Raw genomic sequence first — 26,402 nt, 5'->3', positions numbered from 1 at the left:
ATTTAAGGAGGATAAGAACATTCAGACTCCCTTGAGGACTTATTTCCTTGATCTATATGAGCTATAATGAGTTTTAGATTAGAGCAATAAAGTATTGCTGCTAAATTATATTAAACAATATTTGTATAGCATTCTATAGGGTATGAAGCACTTTCACATATAGTACCATATTTTGTATCTGATACTTAAAAAATCTTGGGACAGAGATTGTTGCTGTGGCTATTGGGTTTGTCCAACACTTAATACTTAGCAAATTAAGATTATCAGGATGAAATCTGAGGATTAGAGTTGAAGCTACATACTTCCATGTTTTTCCACCCAGCAGACTCTGATACTAAACTTAACAGGACTATCTGCTCCAGTTAGGGAAATTGTTTTTTGCTGAATTGTTAAGAACTGGAAATAATTGCTGGACCCAGAGCTATAACTAACAAAGAGAAAAGTGTTTCTTAGCATTGGGGGAGCCAAATGTCTCTTACTGTGAAGGCAATGCTTTGGGGTGTTATGTGATGAATAATACTCAAAGTAATGTTTCCCATACTGAAAAATATGCCTTTTAGAACTAAGAAAACAAGATCCTCACCCTCTTCATTTCTCATGATAGATACATTGGTTGTATCTGTAATAGTCTCAACCCCTACCATCCAGGTATAAAAGATGAATCTGGAGAAAAGAGATCTTATCTAATCTCAGGCAACTGACTCTAAAAGTAAAAGATATTTTACATTTTAAGAATTTACCATACATTTTATCTTTATCATACCTATCTTCTAAACCTATTGTCAAGTAAGAATTGTTATATTAAAGAAGATACTCCTGAGTAGTGTGTGTGTGTGTGTGTTTGTGTGTGTGTGTGTGTGTGTGTGTATGCATGTGTTGTGTGGGTACAGCAAATAATTGGAACCTTATAGCTGTGTGTATTCAGCAGGTAGGGATGCAGGTGACTGCTATATTTGGAGGTCAAGCCAACTCCTTCTTCATCCCATCCCAGGCTCTAGTGGTGGCACTTAATATAACTATCAGCCTGCTGTCTGCTCCTGGTATTCAATCAATTATTTTGAGTATACAGGTAAAAAATTATTTTCTGGTGATTACATAAATAACCATTTTGGGGAGAGAATACTGAAAAACACAGTATTAGATACCTCTTTTGAGGGAAACAGTGAGACATTTTATGAAAAGAGTAAAAAGTAACAGAGTGGCAGTAGAACAAAGATATTCTATTTTATAGAAAAAGACAACAGACACAAAAAATTTATTTGTCATTGGGTAGTAAATAGTACATAAGTGTTCAAACTACTTATATTGTGTTCTAGAGATGAATAATGGAAATGGTGAGAATTTTTAAAAAAATACTCTACTATGGATGGTCAGATCTCTCATTGCTTGCTGACAATATGTTTCATTACTAAATACTTGCTATAGTATGTAGTTTTAGAAATTAAGTCACGGTTCCTCTTGTATAAATGAAAAACTTCCATACCAGATTTTACAGATGCCTAGGTTTGAATCCTGGCTCCAACACTTAATACTTGTCTGACTTTTATGAAGTTAAAGAAAACTCTCTATGTCTCAGTTTTTTCATTCACAAAGTTGCAATAATAATACTACCTGATTCATGGTATTCGGGAAATCAGTGAAATAATAATCCATGTCAAGTGCTTAGAATAGAGCTTGGCACAAATGTTAAGTATAAATATTAAGTGTTCATACCATGTCAACTCAAAAAGGTGGTATCTATTGTAATATTCTGAAGAATAGTAAGTTTGGCTCTCTTTGGGAATTGGGAGAGAGGGGATCATATGGATAATTTTTAGTTTGAACATAGGACTTAAGGTTAATTTGCATAATCAATGTTAGCTCTTATTATTATTATTGTTATTATTAATGACTAGCAATACCTCACCATAAAGTTGTGACATTCAGAAAATACTAAATATTTTTCTCCCTCAACAAGATAAAGCAGCTCTACTCTCATTGATCTGAATGAGACAAATCAAAATAAGACAAAAAGAAGTAAGTACTGGAACCTGTGGTAGCAGTCTTAGGAGAGCTGGGCCATTGAGCAACCTTAGGAGGGGGCACAGAAAGCCGGGAGTGGTTGGGAGATGTGGGGAGTTGTGAAGTTCAGAGAACTGAACCCTGGTCATAGCTTCTTAGAGATATCTTAATCCCGGAGACTTTCCCTTGCCTTGAACAACAGCTCCAATGGAGGAATCCTCATATTCAAGTCAAGGATCATTATCACTGGATTTGCCAGTAGTAGGCACAGTGAACCTGAAGGAGAATGTTCAGATCACAACAGTATCAAGTTTCTACTGAATACCCTTCGAATACTAGGACTATCATTCCATCAGCCAATGGGAAAGAGAATTCAAACAAGCTCCCTTCTTCTCATTCAGGCTCACTGAGAGAATGCCAAGACAAGTTGACTAGGAACCTAACGTGATAAACTACTAGATCACACTACTCTCTGGAATAATTATTCTCAACACACGAATTATTTTCCACAAGGGGCCTGCAGGAGTGTGCTAAATTATTTCAAATGATAAATGTTGGCTTTTCAACAATAACTTATATTTGGAAAGTATGTTACAATTTACAAAACCCTCCTACTTATTCCTAACAATATTGAATAAAAAGTACATTTTACCATCAAGTTTAGAATTTAACTTCAATTAAATTCAACCCAAATTCAAGTATTACTTCATAGTATGATAGTACTATGCTTGATACTAGAAATAGAATGATGATGACCAAGAAGTCTGAATGAAAAAAGTGATAGGATCCTTGTAAGACTAAGAGAGGCAGTATGTATAAAATATTTTTTCCTGCGTCTGACACAAGATGCATACTTAATGAATGAGAGTGGTGTTTACCATTAATAATAACAAGCTATACTCTCTGCCTCTATCTTGTAGGTGTTCACAGTGTACTTAAACACAGCAAAAAAATGCTTGGCATTTGCAAGTGTAGGAAAAGGGTGTTTACTTAACATGGTCAAAGTACTCTGTTATATGCAAGTTTAATTTTTACTCCCTTGGGTTAAGGGTGAATAAAGCTAGGAAATTATGTTCTACCATATAATATCTGCTAACCAGGTAAGTCAGAAAAACACCATCACAGCACTTTAAAGCACAAGCCTGGAGACTCCTCAATAAGAACGCCAGATGTCTTGTTCCTATTTTATTTTAATCAACATCAAATGCTTTTATATTTCACTAAATAATATCGTTTGTTAACGTCTCAAGTTTGTGATGCTGAATCTTTGGCTATAGCCTATTTTTAATATATATGCACCAGGCAGGACCATCTGTTTATTCTGAACTTAAAAAAACATTGTCAGTGTGTGGATGTGCTGAATGTAATTTATGTTTGCACATGAAACTTAATGCCTGGCATTATTCTAGTTCATTGATTATCTGCCAATGGAACCATGTTTATATTACTCATTTTATTATAGAAAAAAAGTTTAAAAAAATACACAGTTTTCCAAATGTGCCCAAATATTTTAGATTTTTTTCAGAGTATAAATTGTAACTGTCAACAATTAGCAACTGTATAAATTAGCATTTAGTATTAGACTTCTGATCAAACATAAGATGCTACCTAAAGGAAGACTATACACATTACTATACAGAATAAATACAGTACTGTTTTCACCAGCTTTATTACTAGTGGTTTACCATATTAGAAGGCGGAATGTATCTGGTAACTGGCAAACTTTTATGTAGCAAAATATTCAAAGTATCATCCTTAGTAATAAAATGGAGGACATTTTTCAGAAGTTAATGTCTTTTCTTGGTTATTGACAGGAACTTACCTAAATTGAATTGCTAGTGATGTTGTGAAGAATTCATAGGTAGGGTTCTATCATTAACTGCTAAGGCTGTCAACAAACTGTATAGAAAAACAATGAAAGAAAAGCAAACCAAAAATAAAACAACAGAGTTTCAACTGAAGAGTGTGCCTCAATTGGTATATTTGAGTCTCAAAATTCACCTCTGCTTAGGATTCTAATTCAGCTTCCAAAATAAATTCCCACCCAAACACCTTCATTGAGTGCTTCTGTTTGTAATACAGACATGATTTTGGGGTAGGGTATTTTGTGAGTAGTTAGAAAGCAAACTAAAGGTTAGGGACAGAGGATCCTTGGTGAGGACACATGTCCTTCAGAACTGCAACTTCTAATGAGCCCTGCTAAGAATTCCATTGTGATGATTTACAAATCTGCTACAAAAATAACAAAGTAGACTTTCATTTCAGTTATAACACACAAAATTGGGAAATATGTCTGAAAAGCAAAGAGAACTTATTTGTGTAAAGAAATATATAATAATCCCATTAAATTAAGTACAAAATTGTAACAAACTTGTTTTAATAATGAAAGGTTTAAAAATAATAGTGCTTCTAGATGAAACTATTTTCTTTTTAAAGTCCTGATTAATGAGATGTATGGGAAGAAAAATTACTATAATGGTGAATGCTGACTCAGGATCTTATTTTTATTAAGTAGTTTATAGTGAGGGTTGTGACTATTTTTTCTATTTATAGTGGCAGCTCTGGTTAATTACCTTGTAATGTATTGTGACATTAATGCACTAGTAAACTATTGGAATTTACACTCCTATTCAGTAATAAAATCTATAAGTTGAAGAATGCATATAAAGTTATCACAGTCATAAATTATGTGACCAAATGCCATGTATGATCACATTAAACAATAGAATCTCTCAAATTTACTCATCGGGCGTAGGTGCCACTGAATTTATTAAATACTTCAGCTATTTTGAAATATAGTTTCAACATTTTTTTCAAGGTTATTTGGTAACTTGTTACTACATTTTCCATATGGTTACTAAGAGCATGTTGGTCACAATTAAAATACACAATACCAAAAAAGAAATACATTTTGACAAACAAGTGCATCAATTTCACAAAATATTTTTTCCCTAAAAAGTGAGTGCAAAAGTGAAAGAAATCAAGAGAATAGAAAGGAGGTAGTATGGTGACATGTGGATCAAAACCAAAATGATTCCTAAGCTACATATAGAACTTAAGGGGATGAAAAAGAAATGAAAATGTCACATATACTTTTTGAAAAATAATTATATAATTATTTTTTAAAATAGAGGTTAAAAAACAATTCCAAAGTTACCAATAATTAGTTCACTATTTCAAATATTCAAAGCACAATCACTGTTAAAAAAAAAAGGTACCAAGTAATCCAAAATATTTGAGATAAGAACAGAATAAAATGGCAAAGTATTTGAAGCAATCTGATATGTAATTGTATGTTAGAAAATTCATACTTTCTACTGAAAAATTCCCTGTTCTAATATTGATAGCTATATTAATACATTTTAAACATTGTTTTGTATTGCTCTCTTGATGGATATCAAAAAGCTTAAGTATGATTTTCCTATGAAAATATAGTCAAGTCTGTAAAATACACAGGGAATTAATATATAAAGCAATAATTTCTAAAACATGAACATGCATGTACACTAGTGGAAATTGGTACAGGGAGGGAAAGAAAGAGAATACAGAGAACTGTAGTCAGTGGGGGAAGGGGACTATCAAGACATAGCTCTCATTTTCTCAATATGTATAAAATTATAGTAGAAAAATAGAAAAAATAGATATCTAATGTGGTTTTTCAGGTAGTTCAAAGGATATTGCTATATAATCACACAAAAATTATTAGAGACAGTATTTCAAAGTATTTAAAGAACCTAATTTATCTTATTGTATAAATTCAAATCAAAACCTATAATATACATGAGAGACTCCCTCTCTGTACATAGATATAGATAATGTACAGGTCATTTGTGTAATTTAAATATCAAAAATGTACACTATAATTAGAAACAGTAATGCAGATGAGGGGTGAGAGTTGAAAGTTGAAAGGAAATACTTCGTGGTTCCAAAACAATGATATTGCCAACTCTTACCATTTCCAATATTTGTTTTTAAATAAAATATTAGATAGTTTTAAGAAAAAAAGCACAAGATCTTTTGCAATGTTATTTTGGTGATTTATACAAACCTCTTTATTTATTCAATTAAATGTTCTTTTTTTTTGAAAGTTACGGGACTATGGCACATGAGCTAATGACTATAACTGCAATTGCATTAATCACAGTAGTTTAGGAGGGTCTCTGGGTCAATGCATGTAGAGGAACTATGTGAGAACTAGAAGTTATCAAGACAATTCTTCTAAGGTAGAGAGCACAATTTGAGATAGATATAAAGCAGAGATCACTGCTGGATTCTAGTAGATCATTCTTCACCAGGTCAATACCATCACTACTTTTACTAAGATGATGCTGCTTTAAAGTGAAGCTCTTAATAATGCCTACTTGCCTACTAACTCTTCGGGGTCTAGTTTATGTCAGGTTATTTGCCAGGAACTTGACACTAACTGTTTCACTTAATCATCCTTAAAAACTTGTTTTACAGTTGATAGACAGAAGCTGCCTAAGATCCTGCAGGTCTGCCTGGCTCCAAGGTCCAGACTCTTCCCGTATGTCACAACAGCAAACCCCAAAGTTCGCATCAATAGTAATAGCCACATATTATCTAGGGCTTACCAGATGCCAGACTCTATTCTGTATCATCCTTAATCCTCACAAAGACACTGTGAGGATTTCTTATTTCTGAACTTCTGTGTGGTAGTTGAGGAAATTAAATATAAGAAAGGTCTAGAACTCCCAAGTTTAAGTTTATTGGCTATAAATCCCTTCATTTTATCACTCAATTTTTGTCTTGCTTCATTCTAAATTTATTTTACTCTTTATGTGCCTAGCTACAGTAGGTTGAAATGGCCCAAATTCCTCTCCTTCCTGTATCCATGGTCCTTTGGATTGTGGTTCCTCCATCAAGAGATGGAGTCCATTTCTTAAGTCTAGGGTTGGCTATGTGACTGGCTTTGGCCAATGGGACATAACAAACATGACACAAGTAGACTCTTAAACAATACCTGAACTTTAGGACTTTCCTACTCATTGCAGGGAATCCTGTCACAATGGGAATGAGCTGGGGCTAGCCTGCTGGAAGATGAGAGCCATATGGCCATCACTGCAGATGACATCAAGGTGACTACCAAACATGTGAATGAATTTCCTCCCCTGAAAATCCAACCAGCCTGCTAACTACTAAACATCCAGCATCAGTCAAGTCAGCACATATGCGATTCAACCAACTCTGTGAACTATAAAAATGTTTCCTGTTTTAAGCCACTAACTTTTGGAGTCGATTATTACACTGTCACACCCATGACTTTATAGTATTCTTCCCAAATCATACTGGGATCATGTCTGAAAAATTGAATTATATTAAAGTCACCAACTTGCATAAATAGGTCTCCATCTTTGGTGGGAACAACAATCTACTAAGAATTAACATGTCTAAAACAAGGCATCCATTTAAAATTCATCTCTTCCTCATGATGAGAAATTATGTCATAAGCATCCAAGTAGTTAATCAATATAGAAACCTTAGAGGCATTTCTGCTCTTTTCCCTGTATCAGTTCAGCCAATGCCATGTCTCTTCAAAACACTTCTCGGACCCTACCATTGCCACCAACACACTCCTAACTAATTTCCCAATCATCTTTTATCTGGATTACTGAAATGGCTTCCCTCTGTCAATCTTTCATCATCTACACTGATTTCAGAGACACTTTTCCCATATCAAGAACTGATTCTGGGGCTTCCCTGGTGGCGCAGTGGTTGAGAGTCCGCCTGCCGATGCAGGGGACACGGGTTCGTGCCCCAGTCCTGTAAGATCCCACATGCCGCGGAGCGGCTGGGTCCGTGAGCCATGGCCGCCGAGCCTGCGCATCCGGAGCCTGTGCTCCGCAACGGGAGAGGCCACAACAGTGAGAGGCCCGCGTACCGCAAAAAAAAAAAAAAAGAACTGACTCTGTTATGATATGACACCCCACTAACTTAGGAAAATTTTTTAAAAAATTAAAAATATTTGATGATTTTTTTCCAGGATAAAGTACAAACTCCTTGGCATGAGACACAGAATCCTTCACAATCTCCCTCATTACATCTTCCCAGTCTCTTCCTCTAAAACTGCTCCCATTTTACTGTGCACTCAAGCACATTTCCTTAAAAATATCACAACTTTCAGGCTTCCCTGGTGGCGCAGCGGTTGAGAGTCCGCCTGCCGATGCGGGGGACACGGGTTCGTGCCCTGGTCCGGGAAGATCCCACATGCCGCGCAGCGGCTGGGCCCGTGAGCCATGGCCGCTAAGCCTGCGGTCTGGAGCCTGTGCCCCGCAACGGGAGAGGCCACAACAGTCAGAGGCCCGTGTACCGAAAGAAAAAAAAAAAATCACAACTTTCACATATAACATATTTTGGTTCATTCTGCTTCTTCTTTGTAAGGTTCTCTTACTGTCCCTGCTCAGTTTTCTTCTTGAAAAATGAGGATACATCCTTCACAATTTAGGTTGTCACCTTCACTTTCAGTCACTTAGAAATCATTTTAGGAGTTCCTATTGTGCGCCAAGCACAGACCAGTGGCTGGAGGAGAAATAATAATTATGACACTCTTTGCCCTCAAGGATCTTACAGAAGGAAAAAGGGACATTCAAGCTGAAAAATAAAATGCAGTGTTTTAGGAATAATAACTGAGGCAAGCACAGGGGATATTTGGAGGACAGAGGCATGTACTTAGCTCCTGCCTAGTACATGGGAAGACTTAAAAGAGGAACTGAAGGTAAAGCAGAGCATTGCAACACTGGTAGAAACTTACTAGGTAGAAAAGAAAAGGTAAGAGACTCCTGGCAGAAGAAATAGCATGTATAGAAAACATGTTCATAAAAGTCAGATCTAATGACTTTTGTTGTATACTATTGAAAGTATAAGAAAATATACCATGCCACTGGGACAAAGTGAGGAGAGTGGGAGGGAGGGGTGGAAGGGAGGAGATATGGAGATATGTGTATATGTATAGCTGATTCACTTTGTTATACAGCAGAAACTAACACACCATTGTAAAGCAATTATACTCCAATAAAGATGTTAATAAAATAAAAATAAAGCTATGTTCCCCTTTGGAAAAAAAAAAGAAAATATACCATATTACTTTAAACTGAAAAATTAACCTTAGGATATTTGGTATTTATAAAATTAAAAGTTTGTCTATTATTACATTAGTTTGAACATTATAAAACATTTAAAAATCATTAATTTTTAAAAGTAGAAAGATAAATTCTGTATTTAGATTATGAGATAAATGTTACTTTTAACTTCTATTTTGTATGACTAGTTATTTTTAAAAATCTTTAAACAGATGGCATCAATTTAAATACATAATTTTAATTTATATACTTTAAAACTAAATTATCATATTAATAATAAAATGACTTTTAAAAGGAATAATAAAATATAAGATACCACTTTGCAAGGAAATAAATGTCAATATGACTTAGATTAAGACATCTTAACTTATTTTAAAATAAAAAAGGATAGTAGAAGAAGAAATTTCCAATAAACAAAAGTATCGGTTATCTGGTAATCTCTAAATCTAGGTTTGTTTTCAACTAGTCTTCCACTATGGATCCTCATTTCTTATTTGGTTTACAAACATTTCTCAAAACAATATTCACATCTTATTATAAATAAGACTTACTCTTTCTGTTATTACGTTCCTTACACACCGTTTTCCTCCTGTTTTTTAAATAGGCACTGCATTGTAAGATACATATTTACAGTTATCTTTAATTTAATTAATTGTCTTCAACAAAGAATGAATAAATTTCTTTTTCTTTAAACTAAAAAAAAAGAATACAACTCACCTCTAACAGGGGGTCTTTCTAGCTCAGAGTCAAGGTGAATTGGTGGAGAGATGTACGGTACCTGTCCATGATGTGCCTGTCCTGTGGACCCAAAAATAAATGTTAAGATATTATAATTATGTCTTCTTACATGTTTTTTGGTTTTATGATGTCATACATCTCTCTTCACACTGAATTACTAACCATTATAGAGTGCAGATAGATCTATCCAAACATAGAATCATTATGTGTCATCCAAACATCAAGCAATTAAATCAGTCCTTCTTAAGCCATCTACTTTGTTGTTGTTGTTAAATCACAAGTTTATTGTTGAGTGACACTTTTAAAAACACAATAAAAATGACTGACAAGAAAAATGAAATGCAAAAACTAAAGACATAAAATACAAGTCCCCATTTTTCATTGTTAAACAGACACTAAGTACTCTATCAATTTGCTTTAAGTGTTTCTAAACATTTACTCTTATTTTTTGCATTTATTTCACTGCAGATCAGTAATAAATGGTCTGCAGACTGGCATCTATGTCAGATAACACTTTGAATAGCACTTACTTAGATAACTTTACAATCCTAATTAATTTATACCTTATTTTTATGATTACTTTTAAACTTTTTACTTATTATTTGAGTAGAAAACTACTCCTATTTGCTTATTGTACTTGATGAAAAAATAATAACTAACCACAATATAAAAAAGCAGGTAGATGGATTCATTCTGTTTCTTGTAAAGCATGCTGCTAGTTCACATGCATATCTGTAATACATTTTCTGTCTCATGAGTTAAAGTTGATTTGAAGGACTAGACGCTGACTGAAAAAAATTGCTAGCTTAAAAACAAAAGAGTTTTCTAATGCTCAAAGTAGCTATAGCTTGTATACTGATAATCCAGTAAGCAATTAGGATTTTAAGGCAAGAAAGCATAATTACAGAGTTCAATTTCTAAAGCTACTTTATATAAAGAAGGTTTGGGTAAAAGTACAGAACCCACAGCTTTCTTTCTATAATGGGAATATGCAGTTGTATTTTATACATTTACTATAGCAATCTACAGGGTTGTTAATCTCTTTTCCTAAACAAGGAAAGTTAATGATACATAGATTATGATAACAATTAGAGTAACCTTCCTGTTTCAAGTAATATTCGACTTGTAATAAACTCTGCTGATTTCTCTTATGAGGCACATTTCAAATAATTAATATGGCTCCCTGTTGATAGTAGCTGCTATTGCTCCCAGCATTTTTCTAGCTAACAGCAGACACAGTGGAGAGGCTGTAATACACAGAGCTCCTCATAATGGTAACTAAGAATATTATGCTTTCACTGGTCATGTTTCAGTGGAATACTAAAAGCACTATTATAAAAGAAGTGACAGCGATTGTGCACTGCTAGCAGTCCATGTGTAATATAGCTTATTAAAAACTTCAGATTATCTTAATTATAAAAACACCTGATGTTTACCTCTGTTGCATACTTGGTTCCAAAAACATTTTTATTTTTAAGGTCTTGTGTCATTACAAATGAATTGGTTTGAAATTTTATTGATCATGTAAATGAAAATAAGAATCTTTCACTTTATATTGGTTCAAAATAACATCAGCATATAAAATAGTATTGATTTCATGTCAAACCAAGGAACATGGCTTTTACTACATATAATAATAACCACTACACAGTCATACATACATCATCTCCTTTTATGCAACCAATATCACTATAAGGATTTAAAGGTAGGTAATACATTAGTACACACACATTTTTAAATCAAAGATACAAGCAAAGGAGATTAAGTAACTAACATGCAGATAGTAAACAGCAAGGCCAGTCATATTTTGACTTCAAATTTCAAGTGTTTTCATCTATATCATAATATTTTTCTCAAAGAAGGTATATTAAACCTGAAAATAATGCGTATAGATTTTAGTGATTAAACTCTGACAAGTAACTGCTTTTGGGACTGTTACCTCTACATTTATAATGAAGTAAACAGTCCCTTTAAATGCCACATTTGCCTTTGTTCTTGGGATAAGCATGTAAACTCAACAGTACTCAACACAGGTACTTTAGGCAGTACAAGTTCACAGTGTGTATATCCCTAAGGGAAAATGGGGATATCAAAGAGCCAGTGGAATGGAATGGGAATTATTGATGGTCAAATTCTGAACCTGGTTGCCACAATTTCCATTCTCTCTCCAAGGAGAAATCTAGCAAACTGCAGGATGCAGTATGGCAGGGAAAGTCACAGTGGTAGGCATTGACTGGGACTCTAAGCCTTAGAGAAAAATGAGAAATGCAGTAATGGATTCCAATCTGGTAAATGAAATTTCTGATCTACAGAATAAAAACTAGAAATTATGGAGGTTGTTGTTGATTGATTAAATTAATCAAATTCTTAAAAAGATTCCTGCCACACTTTAGATCAGTGGTATTCACACATTTATCTCCACAAAAACACATAAAAGGTAAAAAAAACACATTCTAGTAGGCAATACTTCTAACAAAGGATAACTAATAGATAAGAAATCTAAGGCAAAAATTCTCAGGGTAGTAATCTATCATCATCAGGAAGGGCATATGGAAACATGGGGAGATGCTGTGCATAGTTTGAAAAAAAATTCATTGTCTCTCAATGTCCCACCCCCCTCATAAAGAATTACTAAAAAAAGGAATATTTCTTCATTGCCTCCTACAATGTTGGGAAATGTAACCAACCTACAAGATACATAGAAATAAAAACAGAAAATTAGGCAAAATGAGGCAACAGAGGAACATGTTGCAATGGAAGGAGTAAGATAAAACCTCAGAAGAAGAACTAAGTGAAGTAGAGATAGGCAATCTACCTGATAAAGTGTTTATTTTAAGGTAATGACCATAAAGATGATCAAAGAACTCAAGAGAAGAATGGATGAACACAGTGAGAAGTTGAACAAGCAGAAGATAGAAAGAACTAAACACACCTGAAGAATACAATAACTTAAATAAAAAATACACTGTTAGGAATCAACAGATTAGATGATACAGAAGAACAGTCAGTGAGCTGTAAGTTATAGTAATGGAAATCACCAAAGCTGAACTGAAAAAATAGAAAGAAATGAAGTCATTTTAAGAGGTCTCTGAGACAACTTCAAGTGTACTAACATTCTCATCACAGGAGTCTCAGAAGGAGAAGAGAGAGAGAAAAGGACAGAGAAAATATTTGAAGAAATGGTAGCTGAAAACTTCCCTAATCTGAGAAATGAAACAGACATCCATGTACAGGAAGCACAGAGACTCCCAGACAGGATCAACTGAAAGAGGATCATGCCAAGACTCATTGTAATTAAAATGACAAAAATTAAATATTAAGAGAGAATATTAAGAATTAATGCAAAATAATAGTAATAATAATAAACTCCAGTTAAAACCATAAATAAGGTTCATAAAAATTTCTCTTGGACTTTATGGTGAATAATATTCAGCAAAAAAATGCAATCAGCTCAAAAAGAGCATAGGGAGGTAAAAAGCATGACAAACACATGTTTTAAAAATATGACACATTTTCCACCATATTTGACTGTCTTATACTAGTCTCACCTGGTCCTCATAACCACAGCTTTGTATATCGAAATATGTGATGTGCTCCTTTTATTTTTGTCCTTACTTTTCCAAATTAAAAAAGATACATATCTGCTTATTTTTCTTTCTGAATTTTATTGCATTTTTTCTAAATTTTAAAGTAAAAAATCATATTGAGATTTTATTAGAATTACATTAATTCTATAAACCAATTTGGAGAATAAATATTTTAAATAGTGTGTCTTCATGTATTTTAAATGGACTGCTTTTTGTTTGAATTGCTTTTTAATAAATAGGAATAAATTATTTTTGAAGTTTTCTATATTTTGGTTATAAGAATATTTCATTGTGTAAGTATTCTATTTTCCCCATTTTGAATAAAATCTCTAAATTTTCTTGATGACTTTCATTTAACTTTTTTGACCTTTATTGTTGTAATTATTCGTTATTGAGTCTACCTTACTAGCTCCTTAGAGCTAGACACACTGATAATAATATTTTGGTGATGCCCTGTGATCTTTGTTTCTTGTAAGAAGTGTATTCCCAGGTTAAGATTCATCTATATACCCTTGTATTTAATTATTTTGTGCTGCAGAATTTAAATTTTAAAGATTGAATTTATAGGACATGAATTTTAGGTGACAGAGTTTCCTGGTGTTGCTATTCACATGTCATTTTATCTTTAAGTCCCTACAAAGTAATTACCAAAGGAATAAGCATTGCTTAATGACAGATTTCATAAAAGAATTACAAAGAATTAAAAAGTGGGAGGAAAAAATGCTTCTTGGTTCATGGCTTAGGAGTCTAGAAGAATAATGGCAACAGGGTAATGGGTGGGTAGCTTATGAATTAGATTTTATTCAATTTTTAGTGTAGGTAAATGATACATTTGCATGAAGATGTCATATATATGCATTTATATATACATGTATGTACATACATACTTGTATATATGTGTACATTTATATGAAATATATACTTATATAATTTATATATCATACAATTCACCCATTTCAAATATACAATTCAATGTTTTTAGTACATTTATAGATTTGTGCAACCACTACCACAATCAATTGAGACTACTTTCATCACCATAAAAAGAAATTTGAAGCCTCTCAGCAGTCACTCCCCATTTCCTCCCAACCCACCCTAGTCCTGGGCAACCACTCATCCCCTTTCCACCTCTATAGATTTACCTGTTCTGGACATTTCACGTAATTGGAATCATACAAATATATAGTCTTCTGTGATCAGTTTCCTTCATTCAATTTAATTTTTCAAGGCTCCATATGGTAGCATGAATCAGTACTTAATTCCTTTATGCTGCCAAATAATATTCCATTGTAAAAACATACCATATTTATTGTATCCATTAATCAGCTGATGGACTTTGGGGATAATTTCCACTTTTTGACTATTATGAATAATTCTGCTATGAACCTTCATTTGAAAGTTTTTGTGTGGACATATGTTGCATTTTTCTTGAATACACATACCTAGAAGTGGAATTGTTGGGTCGTATAGTAAACTCCATGTATAAACTTTTGTGGAAATGTCAGTCTGATTTCCAAAGCTATACCATTTTACTTTTCATTAGGAATGTATGAGGGTTCCACTAACACAGAGATGTTTTTCAGGGTTTTTTGCTTGTTTGTTCATTTTAAGGTGATAGTCTAGTTAATCAGGATTGATGAGACCTGAAATAATTAATATTAAGACAATTGTGAAATCTGGGAAGGGAATAATCTCCCCAAATGAACACAGAAAAGTAAAGCATAGGGTTTGGGTCAGAAGTTGTACAGTTCAACCACATTGCAAGAGTAGAAGGAAAAAAATGATCTGGCCAAAAACACGAAAACAAAGAAAGAGCTGCTCACATTCTGAAATGAAAATGTGTGAACTATCTATCCAGTGTTAGGTATGCCAAAGATGTAGAAGATTTAAGGGTGCTGGTTAGTAGAACACAAAAGGCCATTATAGATTTTGGAAAAGCCATTAGTTTTCTATTTTCAATCTCTTTTTCAACTTTCATTTAATTTCTATTTCTTTGAGGAATTCTCTGCAATTTCTACTAAAGTTCAAATATAGAAAAGACTTGACCAGCACTAAGTACAGGAAAAGGATTTTTTTTTTGTCCTCTTTCTACTGTCAATACTTTACTTGCACATCAGAGCACGGCAATACATTTTTAGAACCATAGAGTTTGGAGGGAGAAAGACATTTGATATCTTATAATCCCAAACCTACATTTTTAGAATAAGGAAGCTGACATCTTGATAAATTGGTGACTTTCAAATGTCAAATCAAGGTGGTGGTTGTCAAGAGTGATGTCAGAGGACAGTAAGAAAGGGAATGCAGCTAGCCTGCAGAAAACTGCCCTCAACCGTCTCTTACTTCTGAAGCCTTACTTAGCAAGCAATTATTTTCAAGTTGTGTGGGCCATGAGCTTTCAGGTTGTTGAGACATTAAAAGGGTGGAAAACTATTTATTTATAAAAATATGTATATTTTTTTCGATTTGGCTCTGCCTATAAACTAAAGGCAACTTAGCCTAACAGGTAAGATCATGCCCAGGAAACAGAACGGCCAGTGTTGGTATTTGGACTCTGCCACATTTTAGCCATAGAATTATTAACCATATAAGTTATTAGCCAGCAACTATCAAGCTGTTTAACTTCTATGTGCCTCGATTTCCTCATTTGTATAATGGGGATTACAATAGCACTGACTTCATAGAGGTGTTTTGAAAATTAGATAAATGTATACATATGTAGTAATTAGAACAGTGCATGGTATGTAGCAAAGTACTTAGAATTTTTAGCTATATTATTATTATTATGCTAAATTCATTCTTTCATTCATTCATTCACCAAACAATATTAACTGAGTGCCTCATATGTGACAGGTGCCTTCTTAGGCGGGTGGCATATATCATACAACAAAATAAATGATAATCCACCCTCTTATGTAGGGGAAGACAGATAGTAAGCGTTTAACACAGTAAATATTATATGTGTGAGATGCTGAGGGCAATGGAAACAAATTAGAACAGGCTAAAGGGGATCTGAAGTAGGAGGGGCAGGTTGCAATTTTAAATAGAGTGATTGGGAAGGCCTAATTTAGTTTCTATGAATAGATTTTGAAGAGTTCAAGAAAAGGCAAGAGATATTATCTGACTTTTATAGGAAATTGTAAAAAGATAAAAGTATAGATAAGAGTCCAAATCTAATTCTATTAATTAAGAATGAAAGAACAAAATGTGCTGGTAGCAGATGCTTTTGCCTAACATTTATTTCAAATTTTACACATATTCATAGACATATTAATAATGACACCAATGACCAATGAGCAAAAGAAGACATAAATAAAATACGGTGATATGGAATTGGGAAAATGAACACAACTTTATTCCTAAAGTAAAAACACATTTTACTACCATAAAGTCCCCATTGGTTTCTCCAGTTATACTATCTTTCAACTCAAATTTTCCTCATTTTCTATATAGTGCTGTAAACAAGTTTAATAGTTTATGGCTCTCCAGGCAGATTTCATGCCTTCTTTTTGTTCGTTTCCTTTAAATTTTCAACTTCTGATTTTAATTATTTCCTCTAGAGATATGACATTTCCCCCTCCTTAAAAACAATAAAATAGATCTCACATTTTTGAACATGGGGTTTTTAATGATATTGCCATTTTCCTTTTACAAGCTTTAGAATGATAGCAGGTTACATTGCTGCATTTCTCTGCCCTATTATAATAATGACTCCACGTGGAATGTGGAAACCTATACTAAACTACATTGAAGAACGGCATATGGGATTTTTCTAAGTTTTTCAAATATTCTGAAAGTAAAGTAGATTTTTCTAAGTTTTTCAAATACTTTGAGACTCCTCAAAAAAAGTTTAATTTTTTGTTGAAAATAATTTCAGCTACAAAAAAAAATACCAGAGGTCAATGTGTTGGTTGTGCTGATGGAAAACTGCATGTGCCTAACATTACAACAGCTTGCTTTTTTTGTCTTTAAATCCCAGTCTGACTATAATCATCTGGCATCCAAAAAGTCAGCTTTCAGGTGCAGATATAAACACCAATCAAAAGTAATCATCAAAGAAAGGAGTTGTAAAGTTGTCAATTTAACACCTATCTTTTCACTCTGGTTTCCTTTTCCCCCTTCATCTTATTACTCACACTTATTTTCAGTGAGTTTAGTAAAATATGAAGTAGCAGAGAAACAACTACATGCTTGACTTCTTATTGAGGATATAAAGTCATTGATGGAGGTGCAAAGGTCACTGACTGGCTTCTCTCCAGTGGATATTTCTTGCCACAAAGGAAACAAATCGAGTAATTTGGAGCAAAGGTAACTTTCTTGTGTTGTGTTGTGTTGTGTTGTGTGTGTGTGTGTGTGTGTGTGTGTAGTTCTTCCAGCAAATATTTCTTCAGTACCCACTCCCACTCTGTGACCAGTATTAACAATACCATATGAACAAGATAATACAATGCTCCAAAGAGAGACTTCAGCTTAGATGCAGGGTTAAGAAATTGCAGTGAAGTATGATATGTACCTTGATAGAGGTGACAGAAAAGAGTACAACAATAGCATTGAACTGAGGTAAGTGAAGTGAGGGAAGATGAGAGAAAGATGAGACTGAGGGAACAGCAATTAGTAGTCTAGTGAAAGAGTATGGCAGGCACGGGGAATCAGAAGGAATGATATGAGGGGATGCCTGCTGATCAGATAAGTGAGAGGGCTAGGAGACAGGGACCCACAAAGGAGGGTGGGTAGAAAAGATGATTAAAAATAATGTAGGGCTTCCCTGGTGGCACAGTGGTTGAGAGTCCGCCTGCCAATGCAGGGGACACGGGTTCGTGCACCGGTCCGGGAGGATCCCACATGCCACGGAGCGGCTGGGCCCGTGAGCCATGGCCGCTGAGCCTGCGCGTCCGGAGCCTGTGCTCCGCAACTGGAGAGACCACAACAGTGAGAGGCCCACATACCGCCAAAAAAAAAAAAAAAAAAAAAGTAAAAATTCAAAAATGTACAAAAAAGTAAAGAATAAAAATTACATGTGAAGGGGAACAGAATATATCACCCCAAAGCATGCCACTCTGGCATATTGATTATTTTGAATTAAAGTTACTTGAGAAACAAATGGTACAAGAAAGACACTCTGACCCTCCTTTGTCTCCCTGAAAGCAGGAAATAAATCTCCCATGTGAAAGGTATCCTCTCTGCACAAGGAGGACAGAAGGCATCATTATCCCAGATAGGGAAATCAGGGCTGAGAAAGCTGCATAAACAAGCCCTGTTACTTCTTCACTAATTTACTACCCCAAGTCCAAACCCCTTTCTTACAATGGTCAATTCTTTGAGTCATATTTCTTTGGGCCTCCAGTACAAACAAAATCAAATCTGTTTTTCTCTTGCTAATCTTTATGTCAATTTAATTATTAGACCAGCCAAAGAATTTAGAAGGGGAAAAGGGACAAATTTTCCACCTCTACACGTTTATCACCCAGCTTCATCAATGGTTAATTCAGGGGCTGTATTGTTTCACCGTTCTCCTCCCATGCCTCTTTCCCCATCCCAGAATAAGGGGAAGCAAATCCCAAACATCACATAATTTCATCTGTAAATTATTTGAGTATGTGTCTATAAAATATGAGTTCTTTAAAAACAACCACAATACCATTATGATACCTAAGAATTAGGAAGATACATTGTGAAATGAATTTAATGTAAAATTCAATGAAGCAATTGTCAGGAAGAAATCAGCCAGTCGGAAAGAAATGAAACCTGTTGGCCTGAAAAATACCTCATTGGTCCTAGGGCTGAAATTGTGTTGGACTGAGTAATGTTTTATATCAATGATGAATTTCAGGTGCTCACAGATATAGAGGGGACTCTATCTTATAAGCCATACAAATGCTTTCCTTTCTTTCACAAGCGTGAAAAACAGACTTGGTAGTTAAAATGATAAACACTGAATTTTGGATGCATCGCTTCAAAATTATTCCTTGAAGTCTCAGAAACCTATTGTAGCAAGTCTTACAAAAATAAACTAGAAACAGAATAGAAAAAGAAAAATAAATCAGAGCATTTATCTTTCCTGAATTTCTAGTTTTTATAATTCTTCAAAAATAAACAGGAATGAACACTTTGGAAACTGAAGATCATAGTAATAAAAATAGTTATTTTCTAATTTTCTAAGAGACTAATATAAGAAGCACCATGTGAGGTAAATATTGCTTCCATTTTAAAAATGCAGTAACTAAGCTTTATAAGGTTAAGTGGATTTTCAAAGGTTACACAACAGTGTGTGTAGGGATCAGGTTTCAAGTCCAGAGACCATGTTTTTACTATGTAGCTTACTGCCTTCACACCCTATAAATAGACCTACGCGGGTAGAGAGAGGCAAATATACTAAATTTCTGAAACATTAGAAATTCTTAGTCCTTTTCCAGGCTAACCTAAAATTAAGTGTTTACATTAATAAAAGACTAAATCACAGAACAATCAGTTCTCAAACAATGAGCAAAACACTATGTTCTACTTAACCCTAGGTTAACTATATTAGCCTTCCCCGGACATTTGTTTTTAATTTTAGTGGAGGTCTTAAAAATGGTAGGGGTCAGTAATACAGATTTCCTTGAATCATTGTGATTCTAAAAGCTGGAAAAAAGAAAAAAGACACTTCAAGCAGTCTTCCTCCCCACATGCACACTCACATCTTTCCTATTGTTTATCATCATTGTACTAAGCCCATGTTTTGCATACAGTAGAATAAGGAGAAAATATTTTACTATTGAAGTAGTTAATATTCAGGCCTATTCCACTGAAGGTGTGTATTCAGGGTGAGGAGCTGTGAAAAGCTAGTTTAGAAAAAACACAGGTGAACATAATGAGCAGAACTGTGATGTTAGCATGAACACAGGGGTCCATAACTTCAGTTGGTCAATTAGCACAGGATATACAAGAGGCTGTTCCTAAGCCTGCTTCTCTTCCAGAGCAATTCTGATTTGGGAATTATACCTTCCTCAGATATTTTGCTTATAGCTTATGGTAGATAGAACACTGGTCCTTCCTAATCCTCAGGATCTGTAAATATGTTATTTTATATGGCAGGAGGGACTTTGCAGATGTGATTATGGTTGAGATGGGGAGATTATCCTTATGACAGTAGTTCTTGAAAGTCGAAAAGGGAGGCAGAAGAGTAAGTCAGAGTGGTGCAACGTGAGAAACACTACATAAGCTATTGCTGGCTTTGAAGATGGAGGAAGGGGACCAGAACCAAGGGATTGGGGCTGCTTCTAGAACTAAAAAAGACTAAGATCCTTTCCAGAGTCTACATAAAGAACTACTTTTAGCCTAATAAGACCTGTGTTGAACTTCTGTCTTAGAGAAATATAAAGTAATAAATTAGCATTGTTTAACCCTCTAAGTTTGTGGTACTTTGTTCCAGCAGTGATAGAAAACTAAGACACGATATAATAACTGGTATTTATTTTAATTCTTTTCATATTAAATATACTAATTATTTGAACAGCTAATACATGGATATGGTATATATTCAACTGGGACAAAATGAAAGCATCTAATCAACCTGATGGCTATCCACAGGCAATCTCTCTTTCCGGTATCTTGTGTACATTTCTGGAGTTATTCTAAACCCTTATAACACACACATATACACACACTCTACCATATATTTATTTATTTGAATTGCTGCCATATTAAAACACACTGATATTCTGCATTTTGTCAAGACTGCTCTAGAAGACAGTTCTAGAGCTTCAACGTTTAACCACATCTTTCTAATACATACGAATTCTTGCATACATTATTAAGAATGTATCATCACCTAAAATATCACCAGTGGCACAGATAGTTCTTTTAATCAGAAAGAGGAGATTACTTCACAAGGCAATGTAATAACTTGATGACTGCAACTAAATGATAAGCACAAAACACAACTATATATAATGAGATAGACAAAACAAAAATCTAAGAGATAGAATAGCTTCCTTAGAAATCATCTAGCCCAACTGCTGTAATTTACAGGGGGAAATAGGCCTAGACAAGGTATAGGACTCACGTAAAGTCACCCTCTAGCTAAGGGCAAGAGGCAGACATAGCATAATAGTTATATAACCCCTAGTTATGTGTTCTTTCCTTTATACTACTCTATCTCTTTATTTTTTTTAATTAGGATTTTTTTAGAACATTTAAAAATTCATAGCAAAATTAAGGAGGTACAGATTTCCCATGTATCCTGTCCCCACAAAGGTATAGATAGCCATTATCAATGTCCCCGACCACAGTGGTACATTTATTACAATTGATGAACTGACTCTGACACATCATAACCACCTAAAGTCCATATAGTATTAGGGCTCATTCTTGGTGTTGTATAGTCAATGGATTTGGACAAATGTATAATGACAACTGTCCATGATTATGATATCATATGAGTATTTTCACTGCCCTAAAAATTCTCTGTGCTTTGCCTATTCATCCTCTCTCCTCCTTTATTTCTCTTATTTTTATGACAGAAAATGTAGAAAGTATAGAAACTTTGTTGGCTAACGATTAGGGCTAGGAATGCTGCATTACAGGAAAATAAAAGTAAGAGTTGTATAAAAGTATAAAAGTAAGAGTTTATCCACTGTTATGAAATTACCTAGGTCACAGATTTACTGTGAGAATGAAATCAATAGTGACATAAAGATTACTAGTGTCTAGTACAGAATCAAGTTTCATTAAATGAGTTTAGTTCCTACCCCTTTAATAAATATTTCCTTTCAGGTTATTTTATTGCTGTGTTGTGCATTTCTGACATCTTATTCATCAGTAAACAAAAATGATAAGTATAAGTAATGAAAAATAACTTACTTTTTAAAGGTTTTTTTAACATCTAATTTTGGGGAGGAGTAAATTAAGACATGAGAATTTTGGATCAAGCTGGAATCATTCCTTGTCATGTTTTCCAAAACTCAGAATCTAATTGTGTAGTGGGATATTAAAATGTGGGCAAGCTTGGTTACTGATTCAAAGTTTCTGTTATGTATCAGCTGCATTTCTTATTAATATTCAGATACTTTGTGGTATTTTAAGAATATAGCAGATATTCTGTGCAGGATTGTGATAATGAAGTATATCTGATCTTCCTGATGATATATCTTTGTTCAAGAATGGGTCACTCTAAAATTGTAAATTTTTAAAATAAATTACCAAATGTTAGTTTTATAGCAGTTATTGATCATCGAACTTGCAAAGACTGAGTAAAGTAACTCTTTAACACAAATAATGGCAAAAGAGAAAGAAACTGTGTATGAGCTTTCATTAATTTCCTTAATTACTCATTTATTCATTAGGACAATATTTAATGATTGCCTACTATTTACTGGTACCAACTACTGGAAATAAGCAAGTAAACTGTTAACTCTTGGAAGCTATAATCAGAGATATAAAATTATGGGATTTAATTGAAAAATCCACTTATTAAGGTAAAGGGAGCCCAATAAATATGTATGTGACTCAGAGTAGGTGTTCAATAAATACTTATTATTTTTGCCTATAAGGAAGGCAAAAATAACCTTGATTACTGAGAAGTAAAATCTCCTTGGGTGACTCAGGAAAGGCTGGCAGAGGACCAGCATCAGGCGCATACTGTGACTCTGTAAGACTGAAGTTGTCATGTTCACTCTCCTAATTCTCTTGTGATATTTAGAAATATGACTCACCATACTATAAAGTGCTTTTTAAGAGAGAGAAAAAGATGAGGTGTTTCCCATGGTATCTGATTTATAGCAAAAAATACATAAAGGGCATAGTCTATTAATTTACTGAATCAACGTTTTTACTTATAATTAAATTCACCTATCAAAACTTAATGTCAAAAGAAGATACCAATTAGTTAACCTTTTCAACATGCAGCCTAGATATCAAATTCCAGGAAAATAAAAAGGGTGAAGTAGGCTTTATACTCATTTTCAGTTATGAAAATTTATATAATATTTAAAAATGTGTATTCTCCAGAAACTACGTGCGATGTGGGAAAATGTGAATAGCAATTTTGTGTGTGCATTTATATTTATATATTTATATTTATAGTCACGTGAACACACACACATACACATCTTGAATACCCTCAAATTATTCTAGGATTTCTTAAACTTGTTTTAACGTTTGCTACAATTTTGTAAATATTAAAACTGAAACATCCTTTCACTTCTCTAATCTGTCTTCATTGGAAGAGTAAGCGAACTGAACACATTTATAGCAAAGACTTTACATAGGTCAATCCAGGTATAAAACTCCATGAGAGTTGGAAGCATAACAACTCCAGTTTCCATGTATTCTCTGGCATCCTAGGACTCACTCAAATGTCTTAGTCACTGTAAGAATTCAGTGTATTTCTGTGAAAATTCACATCGATGACATAAAAATTAAGATGAATGTTAAAACTGCTACACTTCAATTATAAACAAGGTAAATAGTAAAACTCTGTGAAAATTTCTTTCATAAATGGAAATAAATTCACAGTGCCACTAATTTTGTTTGAGAAATGTTACAAATTTTATAACTATTCAATTCTCTCAGCCTGTCCATTTCTACCAGAAAAGATTCATGCGATTCTTGAAGAGGTCTTTACCAAATGAGATGCACAGTAATTCCCTAGTACAGACTTTAACCCAATGCATTTATGTAGATTAAAAAAAAATACTCTTCTAATGTACTTTTATCAATTTTATTTTCCCCCTTATTACGTAGGTGGCAATTACATCATTATGATAAACTGTGAAAAAAATGGATAAATTGGCACTATATTTATATTATTTATCTCTATTTAATGGAACTGAAAATGGTTAATGTCATAAAGGAAAGATTAGAATTACGTGTTTAGGATAAAGGGTTACGGTGCCTGAAAAGTGATATTAGAATTACTTCAAAGGAGAACTAGCAAATGAAAATCTGCTTCTAGAACCACAGAAGCAAGCAGCAAAAAGAAAAGCATAGACCAGGGTCTTCACAACAAAGAGGTTTGTTCCCTAGAGTACAGAGCTAAGAAGCTGGTCTGCTGTGTTTATACTTTTAAAGTTCCGCTTTAAAGACTATCCTAGCATGCTAAGAAAAGCATAACATGTTAAATTTTCTTGTCCTCCCTGCTGATAGATCAGAAAATATCCAGTAACACTAATCCACAAAGAAGAATGGTAAAGCATGTTAAATGTACCTGAGGAAAAATTCATAGGTGGATGGCAACAAAATGCTAACACCTTGCCCTTAGCCCCACCCCCAAGGAAGGGTCCAAAATATGAAGAGTAGCAGCCTGGATTTGACTGGATAAATGTTATCAGTGGAGAAGTGTGACAACATAGATCTCAAAGTAAAAGCTACTCATCAGGTGTTATTCTTAAATGATGCCCATCAGGCATTTTTCCTCTCAGCTTCTGAGTCAGTAAATCTTAGAGAAGTCATATCTATAGGAGAATTAGAATAAGACCTTTGGATACTAGAGTATAATAAACTAAATATACCGAAACTTATTTAAAGGAGGAGTAGAAAAATTCAAATATATTAATTACAGGTCCAGTGTTCAAAGTTCTTTATATGTAAAATGATATAGTTAGGCAAGATAATGAAGAATCAGGCTTCCCTGGTGGCGCAGTGGTTGAGAGTCCAACTGCCGATGCAGGGGACGCGGGTTCATGTCCCGGTCCGGGAAGATCCCACATGCTGCGGAGCGGCTGGGCCCATGAGCCATGGCCAGTGAGCCTGCGCGTCCGGAGCCTGTGCTCCGCAACGGGAGAGGTCACAACAGTGAGAGGCTCGCGTACCGCAAAAAAAAAAAAAAAAAAAAAAAAAAGATAATGAAGAATCAGAGGAGATTTTTTTTTTTACAAGAATATATATGAGGTTTGTTTACGAAATTAACTTTTTTTTCAAAGAAAAGAGAAAGGGAGATGCTTATTTCCCCCACAATTAGGTTCGAATCTCTTCTCCCTTTTCATCAATCCATGCGATCTGTGAGAGGATCTATCATGAAGAAAGCTCAGCAGGACCTGCCAGATTATTCAGTTAGTTGACAGAGATCAATATACACCCCAAAAGACCTGAATTCAGAAAATTCCACGCAAAAGGTATTGCACGCATAAGGCTTACAAAAGTGGGATCAGAGTGACCCAAGCATAATAAGACCAGATTTTCACATCAAGAATAAAAGGATATGGATATTCTTCCAGGATGACGACAGTGAATTTTACCACCTAATTCTTTCAATAAACTCTAAAATATCTCATTGTATAGAACGAAACTGCCTGTAGTGAAATTTTGACAACTCCCCTCTGTGTGCTAAAATGCTGTTAGCTGAAAAATCTGAACTCTTTGTGCAAATTGTTCATTTTTGACAGATTTATCCTACTTTTATGTTTGCAGTCTTAATCAAAGGAATTTGGAAAAGTTAGAATTTAGCTTTACACTCAAAGAATAGGAAGTACTATTAGCATAATTTGGAGGTACTAGGCATTTATATTATAGTTATCTATGAAAAGTATAAGCTGTCATAAAAGTGAAAATATTTATAAAGTAATAGTATAGAGTTTGATTGATTTTAAGATACTGTATATTTTAATAGAAATATCTTTTTCTTAGTTATACCACATTATTTCATAGTTTTATGTTTTCCTCTTTAAGAAACAGATATATTATTTTCATATTTCTAAAAAGGTCATCATACTTCATTATTGCAACTTAATGTATGATTAAATGAATCTCTCAGCTCCTATTATGTCTCAATTTTGGTGAAAATTTTGCATATTATAGTCTTAATTTTTTCCTTCAGACTTCAAGGAAACACCATCTGATAGATATTTTAGCTTTCCTCAAGTGATCTGAAAGTGTAAATTCTTATTCATAAAGGATTTTAAGATTTATATTGGGGGAAACAAGCAAAGAAGTAATAAACATAACTCCAAGGACATGCTTATAAAAAAAAAAAAAACACCTCTACTAGTGTAAATTTAGATGATTT

General features: G+C 34.0%; 1 protein-coding gene across 3 annotated transcripts in view; it reads right to left on the bottom strand.

Annotated features, from left to right (window-relative positions):
* Nucleotides 1–26,402, bottom strand: part of ADGRL3 (adhesion G protein-coupled receptor L3) — an 864,166-nt gene that overhangs the window by 257,150 nt on the left and 580,614 nt on the right. For all 3 annotated transcript variants that reach the window (XM_027089631.1, XM_027089632.1, XM_027089633.1), the window contains one exon: nt 9,816–9,896. In XM_027089631.1, the coding sequence (XP_026945432.1) occupies nt 9,816–9,896 (81 nt within the window). The remainder of the gene's footprint in view (nt 1–9,815; nt 9,897–26,402) is intronic.

Source organism: Aethalodelphis obliquidens, unplaced genomic scaffold (genome assembly GCF_003676395.1).
Source record: "Aethalodelphis obliquidens isolate GAN/ISIS:26980383/991018 unplaced genomic scaffold, ASM367639v1 scaffold67, whole genome shotgun sequence".
In the NCBI taxonomy this organism is placed as follows: Eukaryota; Metazoa; Chordata; class Mammalia; order Artiodactyla; family Delphinidae; genus Aethalodelphis; species Aethalodelphis obliquidens.
Note: the sequence above shows the minus strand (reverse complement) of the source record. Positions and strands in the feature narration are given on the sequence as shown.